Genomic DNA, 17640 nt, shown 5'->3' with positions numbered 1-17640 from the left:
ACATCAAGAAAGTGGAAAGACAACTCAAAGAATAGGGGAAAACATTTGCAAATCATATATCTAATAGAGAATTGTATATAAGAATATATACAGAATAGCTAAACTCAAAATTTTATTTTATTTTATTTTATTTTTTTAAGGGGAAGAGTTTATTGGGGGAAACCTGACAGACTGGAGGGAAGGGGCAGAGAAGGAAAAGAGAGAGAAGGAGAGTGTAAGAGAGAGATCCAGAGAGAGATCAAGAGACACACACAGAGAGAGACAGAGAGACAGAGAGATCAGGAGATGGAGAGAAAGAGAGCCACCTGTTCAAGAACAAGTCCTTTTAAAACTTTGCCGAGGGCTGGGCAGGGAAGCAGGAGCAGCAAATCCCATTAGGAATGGGATGGAGCTTGACACAGGTGGTTGGGCCATGTGGCCACCTGGCTTCCAGCAATGGCAGTGGGGGCTAGAGCCTAGGATGGTGTTGGGACTGTGCCATTTTACTAACATTCCCTCCTGTTTTTTATAAAGCAGGAGTTATATGGTATTACATTAGTCCCAAAAGTCCAGGAGGGGTAGAGGGACGAAGATCTCTCTTTAGAGCTATTTCCTCAAAATTTTTAAAAAAACAAAACATCCTTAAGAAAAGATTTGAACAAGTGACCAATAGGCATATGAAAAGATGATTGACATCATTAGTCACTAGAAAAATGCAAAGCAAAACCACAAGGAGATACTATTTCACAGCCACTGGGATGGTTATAATCAAAATGACAGATAATAGGAAGTGCTGGTGGGGATGTGGCAAATTTGGAAAACATACACATCCACTAGTGCAGATTCAAACTAGTGCAGCCACTTTGGAAAATAGTTTGGCTCTTCCTTTCAAAGTGAAACACAGAATTACCACAAGACCCAGCATTCCAAGAAGTCACAAGAAATAAAAGCATAAGTTCACAGAAAAACTTGTAGCTAAATGTTCTTAGCAGCATTATTCACAAGAGTCAGAGAGCAGAAATAGTCCTAATGTCCATAAACTGATGAATACATAAACAATGCCATATGTCCATACAATGGAATATAATTCATCAGTGAAAAGAAATGAAGTGCTAGGATGTGCTACATCATGGCAGACCTTGAAAACACTGTGTTGAGAGAGTGGCCAGTTACAAAGACCAATACTCTAGGAGCCCATTTATATGAAATGCCAAAAATAGGCAAATCACTGGTAAATATAAGAGTGGGAATAAGAGAGGGAAGAAATGTGCAATTTGGGACATGCTCAAGCTGACTTGCCCCAAACGGTAGAGTTAGAAACATACCAAGGGATTCCAATTCAATCCCATCAAGGTGGCATGTACCAATGCCATCTCACTAGTCCAAGTGATCAATTTCTGTTCACAATTGATCATAATGATAGGACTAAGAGCCAAAGGGATCACAGAAACAAGAAGAGTGTCTGCAAATATTAACTGATAGAATAAAAAAGGGAGAGAACAATCCAACATGGGAAGCGAGATACACAGCAGACTCATAGAATGGCAGATGTCCTAAACAGCACTCTGGCCTCAGAATCAGCCCTTAAGGCATGTGGATCCGGCTGAAAAGCCCATGAGAGTATTTCAGGCATGGAAAGCCAAGACACTCTGGCAAAAAAAAAAAAAAAAAAAAAATGACCTAAATGAAAGATCTCTGTAAGTGAGATCCCAGTGGAAAGAACAGGTCATCAAAGAAGGAGGTACCTTTCTCTGAAGGGAGGAGAGAACTTCCATTCTGACTACGACCTTGCCTAAATATGATCAGAGTTGGTGAACTCAAAAGGCTTCCATAGCCTTGGCAGCTCATGACAAGAGCCTAGGGTGATTACTGATGCCATAAACAAGAGTGTTAATTTGTTAAGTCAACAACAGGAGTCACTGTGCACTTACTCCTCATGTAGGATCTTTGTCCTTAGTGTGCTGTACATTGAGATTTAATGCTATAACTAGTACTCAAACAGTATTTTTCACTTTGTGTTTCTGTGTGGGTGCAAACTGTTGAAATCTTTACTTAATATATGCTAAACTGATCTTCTGTATATAAAGAGAATTGAAAATGAATCTTGATGTCAATGGAAGGGGAGAGGGAGCGGGAAAGGGGAGGGTTGCGGGTGGGAGGGACGTTATGGGGGGGAAGCCATTGTACTCCAAAGGTGTACTTTGGAAATTTATATTCATTAAATAAGAGTTAAAAAAAATAAAAAGAATAGGCAAATCAATGGAGACAGAAAGCAGATTAGTGGTTTCCAGGAACTGGGCAGTAAGATGGAGGGGAAAATAGGGAATGACCACTCGTGGGTGAGCGAATTCTTTTGGTATTCTAGTATTGATTATGATGATAGTTGCACAACTCTGACTATTCTAGAAAATGTTAACTTGTAAATTGTGAATGGGTGAATTGGATTGTATGAAAATCTCATCTTCAGTAAGGCTGTTTGTTAAAAAATATGTTATGACAAAAACAAAACCAGACTCTACGATCAGACTAACTAAGTAGAAATCTCTGCTCTTTCCCTCACTAGTTATGAAGCTCTTAGCTACTGAATCTCTCTAGCCACTTCATGATCTATAAATGAATGATTACTTCTGGCTGACATCTTAAGGCACCTATTTACAGAGATGGAATTTGGGAATGTCTCAAGAACAGTGCATTTCTAGATTGTGGGATGAGAAGTCTTTAAAAGGGAGGACAAAGGAATTAATACTTGCAGAACACATATTGCATACCAGGGTCTGGGCTAAGCATTTTATTAAATTAACGTGTTGACTCACCCCTTGCTTGGCATTTATGAGAGTGAAGTAATTTTAAGTGACTGAATAGGGGTTCAATTCCAGGTCTCCTATGTCTGGCCTGAGTGGTCCCTGTAATGAAGGCAGTGCAGGCAAGGCAGCAATGGATGAGGTTCCACTGGCAGTATGGAAGATGGGGACAGGGTGGTGAGTAGCAGCAGGAAGTCTTAGGACCTTCAATGGCAGGAAAGGTTTCTGGATTTCTTTCTGCATGTTATGGAGAGCCATAGGATTGCTTGTTAAGTAAATAAAAATGACATAAGCAGTAGTCATATGGATGTGTTTTTCTGTGAAGTCCAAATTCATCTTGTGCCTTACTTGACAGCTCAATAGTACTTTTGAGAAACTTTGCACAGTCAGTCAGAATAGACACTGGTTTATAAGCTTGCCCATAGAGTTTTCTAGCAGGGGGAAGTGGTTTCTTTCCACAACAGAAAGATGTCTTTAATAACTTCATCGATGTTTGAGAGTTTCACCTGCTGATTATTATCAAGAGACAGGATGATTTTTATATGATTATTGGAGCTAAGAATAGATGCTTTTATCTCATTAAAATTCTCAAAAGAACAAAATGTAAGCCTTAGTTTAAGCAAGAGTTCATTGTATAGGAAAAGCACTATACTAAAGTCTGTTGTACTTGTTTTCCTTTTCTTTAGTTAATAGTCTGAAACTCAGATTCTATATTTTCTAGAAGGAGTGAACTTGGGGAAAAAGTGAGGGGCATAGTTTATTTATTGCAGTGGTTGGGATCTTTGAATAGAACTTGGTATCCCATGGCCAGAAAATATCCTGATTCCTGAAACTAAGGGACAGGATTGCACAGTGAAAAACTGCCCTGCAATCTACACAATTTCTAAATCTCTTTCCACATAAATTATTATGAGTCTCTAGACCTTAATTTCATTTTATGTGTAGACAGAAAGTAATTTTTCCATGGTTTTAATACATGCTCAATTTTATAGCAATGATACTACCATGTACATTGTGGGAACGGTGTAGAGTTTTATTCATAACTTTGTGAAGAACTGTTAACCACTGTAGAAAATCATGTCACCAAGGACGGTCGTTTATGCATAGGAATTGTCAATTAAACACATCAGTACTAATCTGCATTTGTAATTATTGTAATTGCCATTTTTACTGTGTCCAGGAATATATATATTTCTTATCTAGCCATTATTTTAAAAGGTTGAATGTGATCATGTACGTTTAAGCCATTTATTTATATGGGGTTATCAAGTTTTTTCAATATTGTTCCCATAAATCAATTATGCAATTTCTTTATTACTTATCACAGTACTGTTTATTTTTATAATTCACCCTCAATTTTATGTTGTCCATGGGAATGAAATGATCTTTAATGGCTTTAAATATGAGGCCTACTGCCTGCATTGACATGTGATAGGATTTCAAGAAAGGCAATATATTTTTGGTCATACTCTCTTTCTACTCTGTCTCATGTTATAGCACAGGGAATTAATTATCGTGACACCATACATAAATAAAACTAGCTCATTTCTAAGAATATCAAACTCGTGGGGGTGGGGGTGGGTGTTGTGGCATAGCTGGTAGAGCCGCTGCCCGTGACACTGGCATCCATATGGGCACAGGTTCTAGTTTTGGCTGCTCCACTTCCAATCCAGCTCTCTGCTAATGGCCTGGGAAAAGCAGCAGCAGATGGCCCCAGTGCTTGGGCCCCTGCCACCCATGTGTGAGACCCAGATGAAGCGCTTGGCTTCTCCTGCCTCACTGTAGCCATCTGGGGAAGTGAAGAAGTGGATAGAAAATTGATATCTCTCTCTCTCTCTCTCTCTCCCCCCCCCCTCCACCCTCATATCTCTGTAACTCTGATTTTCAAATATATAAATCTTTAAAAAAAATCAAACTCTTTCATTTACTTCATGTGGATGGCTGACAATTTATCTTAGCAGCTAATCTTTAATTAATGTTATTTTCTTCTGTCTTCTATCATGTTCATAAAAGCCTGTCTGTTACTACTTTTTATCTTAACTCTGGTTTTAATTGTACTCTTCTCACCAATCCTTCTCTTACCTATAACTCTTCTATCAAATGGATTCTCATAGTCTTAGTTCTTTTAAATCCAAACTGATCATTATAAATATCAAACTATTTAATTATATCTTCTAATGTAGTCGAGCTGAGCATTAAATACTGAATAAACAATAATTTTAAATTACTTTCCTTTTTATTTCATTTATTACACTTAAGGAATTACACTGATTTTTGAAATAAAAGTGTATTTGATATCTGTGTATTTCCTTTCAGAATAGTAAACAGAATAATATACTTACTTGCTATAAAACTTTAAGAAATATGATATATTAATGTATCACAATACTCCTGTATTATAACAACACACTTTTCATGTTTTATATCTGAGGAAATGGAATGTGACTTGCTTCCTATAACACATGAAGGATGAGATCTGACATATTAACAGAACCCTTTGGCTTCTCCATGTATTCTCAGTTATTGACTTTGGCAGTAAAAGGCTTTATCATTCCTCTCTAAGTTACTCAGCAAATACAAGTTGTAGATGGAAGTGGTTATGAGGATTTTGTATACAACTAGTTATTAATAATGCAAGTAATAGCTACTATTTATTTACCACATGCAGGTATGATATTAGAACTTTTTGTCTATTAACTCATACTGATACTAATTAACTCATACTGATTATGCCAAATAGGTATATAGTTACCCACATTCACACCTGAGGAATAAGGCTTGAACAGATCACAGGCTGGTAAGTGCCTGGAGCTCAGACTTAATCAAGTTCAGGCTTCTCTGATTCCAATGACCTTGCGGTGTGCCTCCAAAAAGAACACTGTTTTTCAGTCTTGTATTAACAAATGTATAACATAAAAATGAAATTTTGGATTGCAGAAAAAGGCAGGAATGTTTTCAATAAGCCCATTAAGAAAATCAATAATCCTTACCTATATTTTAAATCAGGAGTATTTTAAATGAAGAGGATGGAGGAAAAGACTTTAACTCACAGTAGGCAAGCTGTGATGATAGTCCCTTCTCTGGGACTTGATTCACCCAATGTTGTTCTCCACAAGATCCAAACCAAACACCCACTTATACTCCAGCCACCAGCCAGAAATGTGGCTATTCTTAATTAAGATGTGCTGACAGTAAAAAAAAAATATCCCCAGATTTTGAATTCTTAGCAGAAAAAAATCTCAATAATTTTATTTTGCCATTAAATTTTGCCATTAAATTTGTATATTGCTATTAAATTTTAGAAATTCTAGAATAAGTAAAATGCTATTAATCTCAAATTCCATCTATTCATTACACTAAGTGAAATAGGCTAGGTCCAGAAAGACAAATGTCACATAGTTTCTATTACTTTCATAACTTAATACATATCAATATAATATATATTAAGTTAATGTAAATATAAGTATATATTTTATATAGAGACAGAGATACAGTATAAAAATTGTGTGGATGTTATACCATTTGATGTATAGTTATAAATATTGTCTCATTGAATCATACAACGTAATGGCAATTTACTCTTTTTTTCCCCATGTTATGATCACTGCCACGAATCCCTCACTTTGTGGTATTAATATTTGTTCCCAAGAAAAAATTATATCTATGTGTATTTTATAATGCCTTCATTTGAAGTCAATATTGCAAAATGTTTAAAAATTGTTGAATTTTAAAACTAAAGAAATAAACATAATAGAAGATTAACCTCTTTATTTTTAATGGGACCTATAAGAAATTTTAAATTACATATTTGACTTCCATTTGTGCATGGCATTATATTCCTATTAGTACTGTTGTGGTCTATGTATCTTTTTTTTAAGTTTATTTATTTATTTGAAAGTCAGAATTACACAGAGAGAGGAGAGGCAGAGGCAGAGAGAGAGAGAGAGAGAGAGAGAGGTCTTCCATCCGATGGTTCACTCCCCAATTGGCCACAATGGCCGGAGCTGCGCTGATCCAAAGCCAGGAGCCAAGAACTTTTTTCCGGGTCTCCCATGTGGGTGCAGGGGCCCAAGGACTTGGGCCTTCTTCTACTGCTTTCCCAGGCCATAGCAAAGAGCTGGATGGGAAGTGGAGCAGCCGGGTCTCGAACCAGCACCCACATGGGATGCTGGTGCCTGGGGCCAGGACGTTAACCCACTGTGCCACAGCGCCGGCCCTGGTCTATGTATCTTTTCAAAAGGCCATGGGAAAATTTTTAGAATAACAAAAGCAAAACATGAGCAATCCTCCATTCTAGAGTGTTAAAAAATTGACTAATATTTTGGTCTTAGTTTTTGTATGCCAGTAAATAGATGTACAAAATTTGACAAATGTTTTAAAGTTTATTAATCTCATTTTTTGTAAAATCAATAGTTGCATTGTTTACCTCACAGATCTGTTACAGTCATAAAATGAACAATTATTTTATTCATTCAAAAAAGTGTACCAAAGGTCTGATGTGTGTAGGACACCAGGGATACAAAGAAGGAACAGTTTCACAAAGCAGCTGAAGCCTACAAGGAATCATTGGGATCTACTAATACTTGCAAAGATTGAGTTAGTTGCTGAAGACAAATATGTATCAAAGTTATAGTATAGTAATACTACTACAGTCAGTATGGTGGGTGAGTTAAAATTTTCCATGGGTTATTTTTATTTCTACTAAAATCACAAGCAAATAATGGTGTAAGAGTGGTACTTTCAAGATTATGTATTTGAGTACAACACATTGATAAAAGATAATTTTGATAGAAAAATTATGGCTGCCTTTTAATTGTTCTATTTGCTTTAATGTACATTTTATGAAGATTACAGTTTCATGAAAAATAAAAATAAACATCGAGTAATCTCAAATCTATTTATAAGGTATAGGTATATTGTAAAATCTAAATATAAAATAATGATTAATTTTCAACATTAGATTTAAAATAAAAGTAGAGAAACTCATGCTTTAGACATCAGACCAAATGATAAAATGTTGTGTTGAACATTTTTTTTTCTTTCAGATAATGAAATAGGAAGTAAGCCTAAAAGGATCTTTTTCAGCAAATGTCTACTGTTGGCAGTAAATGGCTCTGAACAACAAAACAAACTGATACTCTAGTGTTTCTTGCAAAGACATTATTGATTATAGTAGAGGGTTCTTTCCACAAGATAATATTATTTTCCTGTTGCCAAAAAATTAGCTACCAAGTATTGTGATTGCTCTCTGCCATTCTGTTTTCTTATCATGAACTCATCTGTTAAGGTCTCTCACTCTCTACAAAAACCGGTCCCATTTCCCAGAAGCCCACAGGAGGGGGACACCAGCAATGGACCTGCCCTTATTTCAGGTTCACTCAGGTCCAGATTCCTGACAAAGACTGTAGAAGCAACAGCCACCATAAGATCAAGCCATTTCCTTAGTTTTAGTTGTGAACTCATTATTTTATGAATAATTCATATTTACAAGGGACATTTAAATAAAGGTAACAAGGGTTCATTAATCATAATCACAATAATGTTTCCTTAATTTTAAGGATTATTTATCTTGCTATGTTTGTGTGCTAAATAACAGCAGGGATATAATAGATAATATATATGTGTGCTTAATCCCTCTATATGAGAGTTCTTTAAAGAGTTCTTAAATGTATTTATGTATTGACAGAGGAATAAAGAGATTGAGACAGAGGAAGAGAGAGCTCTAATCTACCAGTTCACTCCCCAGAATCCTGAAATAGGTAGGACTTGCGTGTATCAAAGCTGGGAGCTAGGAACTCAATATAGGTCTTCCATGTGGGTACAGGAACCCAGTGATTTGAACCACCACTGCTGCCTCTCAGGGTCTGCATTAGCAGCAAGCTGGATTCAGCAGCCAGAACTCAAGAGTGCAATCCATTGTGGGGTATGGGCATCTTAATCACTTAGTCAAATGCCTATCCCTAAATTTATCTTTTAACTCTATTTTTCCATAAAAATTTTTAAGTCCTTTTGTATTAGGTGTGTTTATTTTCTTTCGTACCTATCTATGAGTTCCTTGAGGGAACACATGACCTTTTCTTCTTTGTCTTCCTCATCAGGAATCATAGTGCCTGCTCAGTAAGTTTGTGAATATGTAAAACACTGTAGAGGAAGTTTGTGGATGCAAGCAACTCGTAACACCTCCCCCTCCATGCACCATATTCCTTGGGGAGTATTTGTTTAATAAACATTCATGGTCTTAGAGATAAGAAAGCGGCAGCTCTAATTTCCAACTCTGATGCTCAGTGAACCATTTTACCTTCTTGACCTTTATGGTCTTTTAGGTATTAAGTGAGGGGACTACTTTCCACATTACAGGGTTCCGAGGTTTGGAATGAATGGGTATACATAAGGAATGTAACATGTTTGCCTGGTATATAATAGGCTCTCAATAAAAATTGACCTTGTATCTTTCTGTACTATTTTGGACTTTCCCTTTTCACATTGAAGTACTCAGCAATGTGTCAAGAGGCCATGGAATCACCAGATCAATGCTATGGTATTACTGCTGCCTGCTGCATCACAGTGAACAAGGGATGAAAGTGAACAAGACAGGTGCCCTCCTGTCTATTGGAAAGAATGGAAGGAAGGAAGGAAGGAAGGGAGAAGAGGGAAGAGAAGAAGGGAGGAAGAAAGAGGAGGGAAATGAATGAAGAATTCTGACAAGTGCTCTCAAACTTGAGAGAGAAACTAGCTGGGGAAAGAGTCAACTCCTTAGTGAGAGAGGGCAGAAAGTGTTTTAAAATAGGTGACATTTAATCCTCATGAGAATAGGACAGCCATGCCGAGAATGAGAGAAGGACATTTAAGGCAGATGGAACAGCAATGCAAAGTCAACAAAAATCTTAAGGATAGCGAGGGGTGGGCCTCCTTCCTGGGGCTGGGCCCAAGGCCCCACTGGCTGCAGATACAACTCCCTGGGCACTGGGCATGGACTGCCTTGCCTGCAGGCCCTTAAACAACACCCAGGATATCACAACAGCTTCCAGTTGTGCGAGCTGTTCAGGATGGCCAGACTGGCAGAGATGCATGGCTGTTTGTGGTGGAATGCATCACAACCCACGTTCCAAGAGCCCTGGCACTGCTGGAAGCTTCTGCCTCTCTGAATTTGCTCTCTTGCTTTATGCCATGCTTTGAAACCCAAATCTCGTATCAGGGGACCTGTAACCCCAGCTATGGGCCATAAACCGTAGCCACAGAGTACCATGGTAGGTGAGATTTCTGAGCAGATGCATACCCACCTCAGATTCTGGCCAAAATCCCCAAGGAAGGGTGAGTGCCAGTTTACCACACTGAAGCCCAGTAGGGGTTGGCATCACTGCAGACACTGAGATCAGTGTCTACCGCTTTAAGGCTGAGGGAGGTTACCATGTCAGGGTGGCTATGATGTGATAACAAGGGACAGCTCAGGGGTGGGAGTCCAGGCCCTACCCCCCAAAAAAGAATTTTAAGGCTGAACATAAGTTGAGGGGCCAACATTGCGGTACATTGGTTTATGCTGCTTCTTGTAATGTTGCCATCCCATATTGGAGTGTAGATTCAAGTTCTGGCTGCACTGCTTCCAATCCAGCTTCCTGCTAATGTGCCTGGTAAATCAACAGAAGATGGCCAAAAGTACCTGTGCCCCTGCCACCCAGGTGCAAGATCTGGATGGAGTTCCAGGCCCCTGGCTTCAGTCTGACCCAGAACTGACTACTGAGGATATCTGGAGAGTACACCAGCAGATGGACGCTCTCTCTCTCTTTCTCTCTCTCTCTGCTTTTCAAATAATTAAATAGACAAATATTTTTTACAAAACATATTGAATATTTTCTGGTCGAGCAACTTCTTTGTCTACCCTACTACTAGGGGATCTTCTGTAAATGTTTGGAAAACTTGGAGAAGGCCAGAAATTCCAGCTGTGAGAGGTAGGAAGGGAGAACAGAAAACACTCTTGTTTCCTCTAGCCATATTTAAGTTTGGCAGCTTGCAAGAGCTAAAACTATATACTAAGACCAACTTTCCAGGGAATGAACTGGTGCAACTCAAATATGAAGGGAAAGTTTGAATTTTAACTAGATCTCTAAGCTCTTAAGCTGTATGTGGCCCTTGCTTTCAAGACAGGGATTCACACTAATTAAAATCAAATACAATGAAGGTTCCTCTTGGCATACTGCAATGCTTTCCTTTTGCCTCATGGCACATTGCCACAGAGTGCTAATCATTTCTATATATAGCCACAGGAAACCACCATTTATAAACTGTACTAAATTACTGCAAATTTCACCAAATAGTCACAAATTTACTGAAAAGCTCTGGTTTCACTGAAGACATTTTGAGAGGATTTAAGTCAGGCAAGCTTTTTAAAGGAGGAATTATTTTATTTCATATATCTTGGTATTTCTAATGCTTGGCACAGAGCCTGGGACACAGTAGAAGCTCAATAAACATTCTGTATTATGCTGAAATTATAATTTCAAATTGATATTGCTAAAACGTACCAAGAATTTCTTGGACTCAGGCATTTATCTCCACATTTAAATTATAGTGAAATAGAAAAAACAGGTACCTTCCATAGTACATGTTTTTGTTCATAAGAAATGGAGTTGGTGAGTATTTTTGACTGATTGCATCATCTGTATCTCTAATTCTTGTAAAATTCTGTTACTGTCAGTTCCTTCATGTTTTTGGTAATGAGCCTAATAAACACAGTAGTACCACTAAGCTTAGACGACAGCAAGTAATTACAGTTCTGGCAGGCAGGATGAATAGTTATGTCCGTGAAGTCTTATTTGGAATTGTTCTGACAGGAGTGCCCCTGTTGCTTTTGTGAAATTATTCTGAAAACAAAAGAAGCAAGTGAGATTTTCCAGATGTGATTTCATTTTCCTTAGGTTTAAAAATTTTTCTTTATGAGAGAGAAATTTATTATTACAGTCTTTGAATGAACTGTACATGATCTGTCAAGAATGGTGCATCCATGCAAGATCCAAATATCCCTGAGAGTGAGCAACAGTAAGTTGGCTGTTATCTTCTATGTGAAAACTTGAAGAAATGAAAGCACATACAACGAGCAAGTCATTTAGAAGATTAAATTAAATCAACCATGGCAACTTGGTTTAATTTTGAAAGTGTGGGCATATTTATGGACATGCATCTTCCCTTTTCAAAAACAGATCACCTTTTCATTCCATTAGGTAAGCCACATCACAGTGTAACAATCCCTTTCTATTTTCACTGGCATCTGAAAAAAGCTATGATATGATAGGCATAAACTCTAAGGATTTACCCCTCTGTTGCTGTAGTAGATGCTTCTTACATCACTAGCTTGAGATCTTTTGGTCTCAATGGACCATTAAACCTACTTAGAAACAAGTGTGGTTAAATAACAGTGTCCTCTCTTCATCTGACAGGAAAGCAATAGCAGCCTTTAACCACCTGATTGCCTGTACTTTCTGCTTGAGATTTGTATTACATTGAGATCTGTATTACAGTGAGTTTTCAATCAGTAACTGCAGTCAGAGGACATTGTGGATTGGGCAGTTTTAAAACACAAGAAATGATCATGATTAATTCCCTTGTAAGAGTAAATGGTGCCGGCGCCGTTGCTCAAGAGGCTAATCCTCTGCCTGCAGCGCCGGCACACCAGGTTCTAGCCCGGTTGGGGCGCTGGTTCTGTCCCGGTTGCTCCTCTTCCAGTCCAGCTGTCTGCTGTGGCCTGGGAGTGCAGTGGAGGATGACCAAGTGTTTGGGCCCTGCATCTGCATGGGAGACCAGGATAAGCACCTGGCTCCTGGCTTTGGATCAGCGTGGTACGCTGGCCACAGCAGCCATTGGGGGGTGAACCAACGGAAAAAGGAAGACCTTTCTCTCTGTCTCTCTCTCTCACTGTCCACTCTACCTGTCAAAAAAAAAAAAAAAAAGTAAATGGTGAGCCTGGGTCACGATCACTTCCTTTTACGTTATACTCCACCTCACATCTGTATATATTTAGTGGCCTCTTTAGTCTGACTGCCATATTACACCTCTGAGAAAACATGCAGAGAGGTCTTAGATACTTCAGTCATGAATCAACGACAGGGAGACAAATCAGAAATGTAGATGAGGGGCAGGTGTTCAGCAGAGAGGTTAAGACACCAATTGCTGGTTCACTCCCCAAAGGCCTGGGAGCCAGGAACTCAATCCAGATCTCACACATGGGAGATAGGATCCAAGTACCTGAGTGATCACCTATTGCTTCCTAGGGTTTATATTAGCAGGAAACTGGAATCGGAAATGGAGTCACCACCCAATCTCAAAGCACCCTGATATAGGTTGTGGGAGTTCCTAGTGGTGTATTAACTATTGTGCCAAATTCTCACCCCTCAGATAAACAGATTTTTTTTTTTAATTAAAAATAAAAAGAAACTAGGGGAGGCAACTTCTTATTTTATAAATAACAAAATGGAATGACTATCAAAAAGTTAGCAATTTAATTTGAAAGATGAGGTTTTTTTTAAAAAAAGATTTATTTATTTTACTTGAAAGAGTTACAGAGAGAGAGAGAAAGAGAGAGAGAGAGAGGTCCTCCATCTGCTGGTTCACTCCCCAATAGGCTGCAATGGCTGGAGCTATGCCGATCCAAAGCCAGGAGCCAGGAGCTTCCTCCGGGTCTCCCATGCGGGTGCAGGGGCCCAAGGACTTGGGCCAACCTCAACTGCTCTCCCAGGTCATAGTAGAGAGCTGGATTGAAAGTGGAACTGGCGCCTATATGGGATACTGGAACTGCAGGAGGTGGCTTTACCCGCTATGCCACTGCAGGCTTCAAAATTTCTGCCTTGATTTGCAAATGCAGAAAAAATTGCTTTCAAATATCCTTCACCATTATTTCCTTCTCCGAGTGCTTTCTGTAAATACTGAGGTGAAGATTGATTTAACTCTTTCCTAGTTTTTGCTGGCCTGCTTACTTGTTTTTTAATTGATTTTGAGTGGTTAGGCAGCTAACAATTCAATCTCTAGTGGACAGAATAATATCCGAGTCCCATATCCAATACAAGATTCTTACACCCCAATGGTGCCTCCATGGCTGAACTTCCTCTAAGAGATTTAATTTCTTGGAAACATCCTGGTCATTTCTGGTCAGGACTGAATTGCAGGTGTTTTTTCTTTCTTGACTACAGCGTTTATAGGATGAAAACATATTCTTTAGCTAGAGTAACTTGGATATCTTTGCAGAATGAAGAAAATAGATCTAGCACATTCTAGTTATCAAATAGGGAAATGCTTTGTCTAAAACTCCCACAGCCTCTCATTCATATGAGTCCCATAGTTGGTCACTTCTGGAGTGAATCACTTTCTTTGCTGACATAAAAGCACTATCAGCTCCTTGAATTCAGGTCGGAATTTTAACAAGAGAGACAAAGCACAGAGGGTTCTAGTTATGGCCTAATTACTATTTGTATGATTTTAAAAGAGAGCTTTGTTTTAGCTGTCAAGTGGTTGAGAGTTATATAAAGTCCCCAAAATAAAAGTGGGAATGGACAAAATCATGCACAGTGATGATATAAGCATCTCATAGAAGAGCAGGAACAAGTTCTGTTGGGTGGTCACAGCAGAATAGCTGTTGGGCCCAGCACACCCATGGAAGACCCCTCCATGGAGTCAACTCACTGTGACTTGTGGTCGATTGTAGATGCCTCTTTGCCACTGTTCCCAGGAGATGGAAGATAGCACATGACTCTCTCCCAAAAATCTAGTGACGGTCCTCAATGGAACTGAAGCTGAGGCTTGGATTTCTGAATGAACTAAAATTGGTATCAACATATTCCAGGAAAATGAATATATAAAGATGGAAAAGGTGACCATTACCAATCCAGATAAGGGCAGCGTTAGACTTACTTTTATAGACATTCCTTGATGAGATCATTTAAAAATCAGATAGCAGGATACAAACTCAGAGAAAAAAGTTTTAACTTATGAATGAACTAGTCAAGAAACACAATCTTTAAGATACAATACACAGACAGTAATAGCACAAAGGGCTTTGAAATGGTTCCTTTCTGTGTAAGTATGTAAATGATAATACAAAATAAGGACTGAAAACAGATTTCATAAGGTTGTGTCCACCATGGCTGTGCAAATCAAGAGAAAAACAACAGCTGCAAAAGTGTTGGTGAGAAATGGTAATTCAAGGAGACATTAGATATTTGATTACATAGTCATTAAAGTAAGAAATGTAATAAAGTTGTAAAATATTTGGATTTTCAAGCACAAAAACCATACAAATAAAAACTCCTCCCCTCATAGATGCTTAATTCCTATTTTATCACTTATATTTCAAAATAAAAGCTGGATATGCAATGCATTTTTTTTTTTTTGACAGGCAGAGTGGACAGTGAGAGAGAGAGACAGAGAGAAAGGTCTTCCTTTGCCGTTGGTTCACCCTCCAATGGCCGCCGCGGCCGGCGCACCGCGCTGATCCTATGGCAGGAGCCAGGAGCCAGGTGCTTTTCCTGGTCTCCCATGGGGTGCAGGGCCCAAGCACCTGGGCCATCCTCCACTGCACTCCCTGGCCACAGCAGAGGGCTGGCCTGGAAGAGGGGCAACCGGGACAGAATCCGGCGCCCCGACCGGGACTAGAACCCTGTGTGCCAGCGCCGCTAGGTGGAGGATTAGCCTAGTGAGCCGCAGCGCCGGCTGCAATGCACTTTCTACCAGGGGTTCACAAGACTCATGGCATGCTTTCAATTATATGAGAAGACAAGGCTCTTTGAACAACTTTTATAAATAAACTGTAAAGCATTCCATCAGAGACTTACCTGCTTTTCCTCTGCTTCGTTTGTCAGAGAGCACCTGTAAAACAATAAACACAATTTTCTTAATATCTCAAAATCACAATGCTTTAGTCAAGAATGTCATCATTGAGTTTGAAACAACAAAAATCAGGTTGCAAAATTATAACCAAATGGCCTTTAGGAATAAAAATAAAAAGGTCAGCACTGTGGCATAGTGGGTAAAGCCACTGCCTGCGGTGCCAGCATCCGATATAGGCGCTGGTTCAAAACCCAGCTGCTCCACTTCTGATCCAGATCTCTGCTATGGCCTAGGAAAGCAGTAAGAGATGGCCCAACACCTTGGGCCCCTTCGTGGGAGTCTCAGAAGAAGCTACTGGCTCCTGGCTTCAGATCAGCACAGCTCAGGCCCTTGCAGCCAACTGGGGAGTGAACCAATGGATGGAAGACCTCTCCTCTCTCTGTGTAACTCTGACTTTCAAATAAGTAAATAAATATTTAAAAAACAAACAAAAAAATGCTAACTGGCATATTAAGATTGAATGATTTTAGAGACTACACAAGACATGTGGAATCCTGAGCATAATATTTTCTTGGGGGGAGATGCATTAAATCTACTTTTCTCTGACTTAAGATTTAGGTGATACTGTGTGTCCATTTAATAACTGAGAAGAAAACTGAAGTCAAGTTACCATCCTCTGCTCTACTGCCTGATGTCACCAACAATCTCCCTGGGGCTGAACCAGTTCCTGTATCACTTGACCTCTCAGCAGCTTTACAGCAGCCAGTGAAGCTGCCCACCCTCTTTGGAAATTGTACCCTTCTAGGTACTCTTTGTTTCTGCTGTGCTTTCTGCCCCTCTGTCTCTTCCTCATCATTTTCATGGTGGATTTGCCTTCTGCCTGTGCCCTTCTTACATGCTGATTTCATTTCTTTGTATTATGTATCTTCAGCCCAAGCCTCTTTCCCCTTGCCTTAGGACAGTAGAGCAAACTGTTGATTAGGAGTCTGCACTTATTTGCACATTCCACAGCCAACACCTGAACTCCATGTGTCCAAAACTCAATCTCCTCTCACCTCCCTCCCTCCTTCCCTCCCTCCCTCCCGTGCTCTCCCTCCATGCAATTGGCCATGCACATAAGCAGGTACTTCAAAACATTTGTGGAAAATGGAAATAAAAGATAAGTTTATTTTGATGCAGAAAATTGTGAAATCCTTGCACAGAACGTTTTTTAAAAAAAAAATCATGGGACTAAATATTATGGAAAAACTATGCATGATTTCTTTAGTAAAAGGTGAAAGATGTATACGACCTGAAGAGAAATGAGAGTATGCATGATTTCTAAAATTTGTTGCAGCAAAATATACTGACCTTAGATGTCAATCTTCACAAACTTTTGAAATACACTCATATACTCAGCCCCAAACTGACTTCTTTCTGTGTTCTCATTCAGGCAAATGGCATCAGAAACCCCAAGATCATCTTTGATTCCTTCCTTTCTTCTCTCCCCAATCTCCCAAATCTTGCTTAAATACACCTACTGCTTTTCACTCCTATTGCAACATCCTGGGCAATACCTAGGCCTCACCTAGATCACTGCAATGGGTTCCTAACTTCTCAGTCTGACTGCAGTCGTATTCTTCTCCAATCTGTTCACAACAGTGAGATCTTTCCAAAAACAACCTGATCATATCAACAGTCTTCTTAAAACTCTCATCACCCTAACAAAATATAGTTTGCCATGACAACATTCAATATCCTCTCCTCTCACTATTCTGATTTATATAATACAGTATTGTTAACTATAACCATTCTTCTGTAATTGTACACAACTCATTCCTCCTATCTAGCTGTGTCTTTGCACTCATCAAGAGGAAACAATGAGTGTTTGAGATGATGGATAACCAAAATATTCAGAGTTGATCATTGTATCTGTGTATCAAGATAGCATAGCGTACCCCATAAATATATACAATTATCTGTCAATCAAAAAATAAATACGTTTTAGTGTACAATCACTACAGTTAAAATCAATTCAGTTTCATTGTTAAGATTGTGTATTTAATAATCA

The 17640-nt window shown here is 39.0% G+C and overlaps 1 protein-coding gene across 12 annotated transcripts in view; it reads right to left on the bottom strand.

Moving 5' to 3' along the window:
• Positions 1 to 17640, bottom strand: part of STARD13 (StAR related lipid transfer domain containing 13) — a 585508-nt gene that overhangs the window by 326825 nt on the left and 241043 nt on the right. For all 12 annotated transcript variants that reach the window (XM_017350153.4, XM_070049030.2, XM_089304231.1 and 9 more), the window contains one exon: positions 15596 to 15629. In XM_017350153.4, the coding sequence (XP_017205642.3) occupies positions 15596 to 15629 (34 nt within the window). The remainder of the gene's footprint in view (positions 1 to 15595; positions 15630 to 17640) is intronic.

The sequence above is a fragment of the Oryctolagus cuniculus genome, chromosome 9, assembly GCF_051225735.1.
Source record: "Oryctolagus cuniculus isolate XC-2025 breed Fujian yellow rabbit chromosome 9, ASM5122573v1, whole genome shotgun sequence".
NCBI classification, from domain to species: Eukaryota; Metazoa; Chordata; class Mammalia; order Lagomorpha; family Leporidae; genus Oryctolagus; species Oryctolagus cuniculus.
This window is presented reverse-complemented; position numbering and strand designations above follow the sequence as displayed.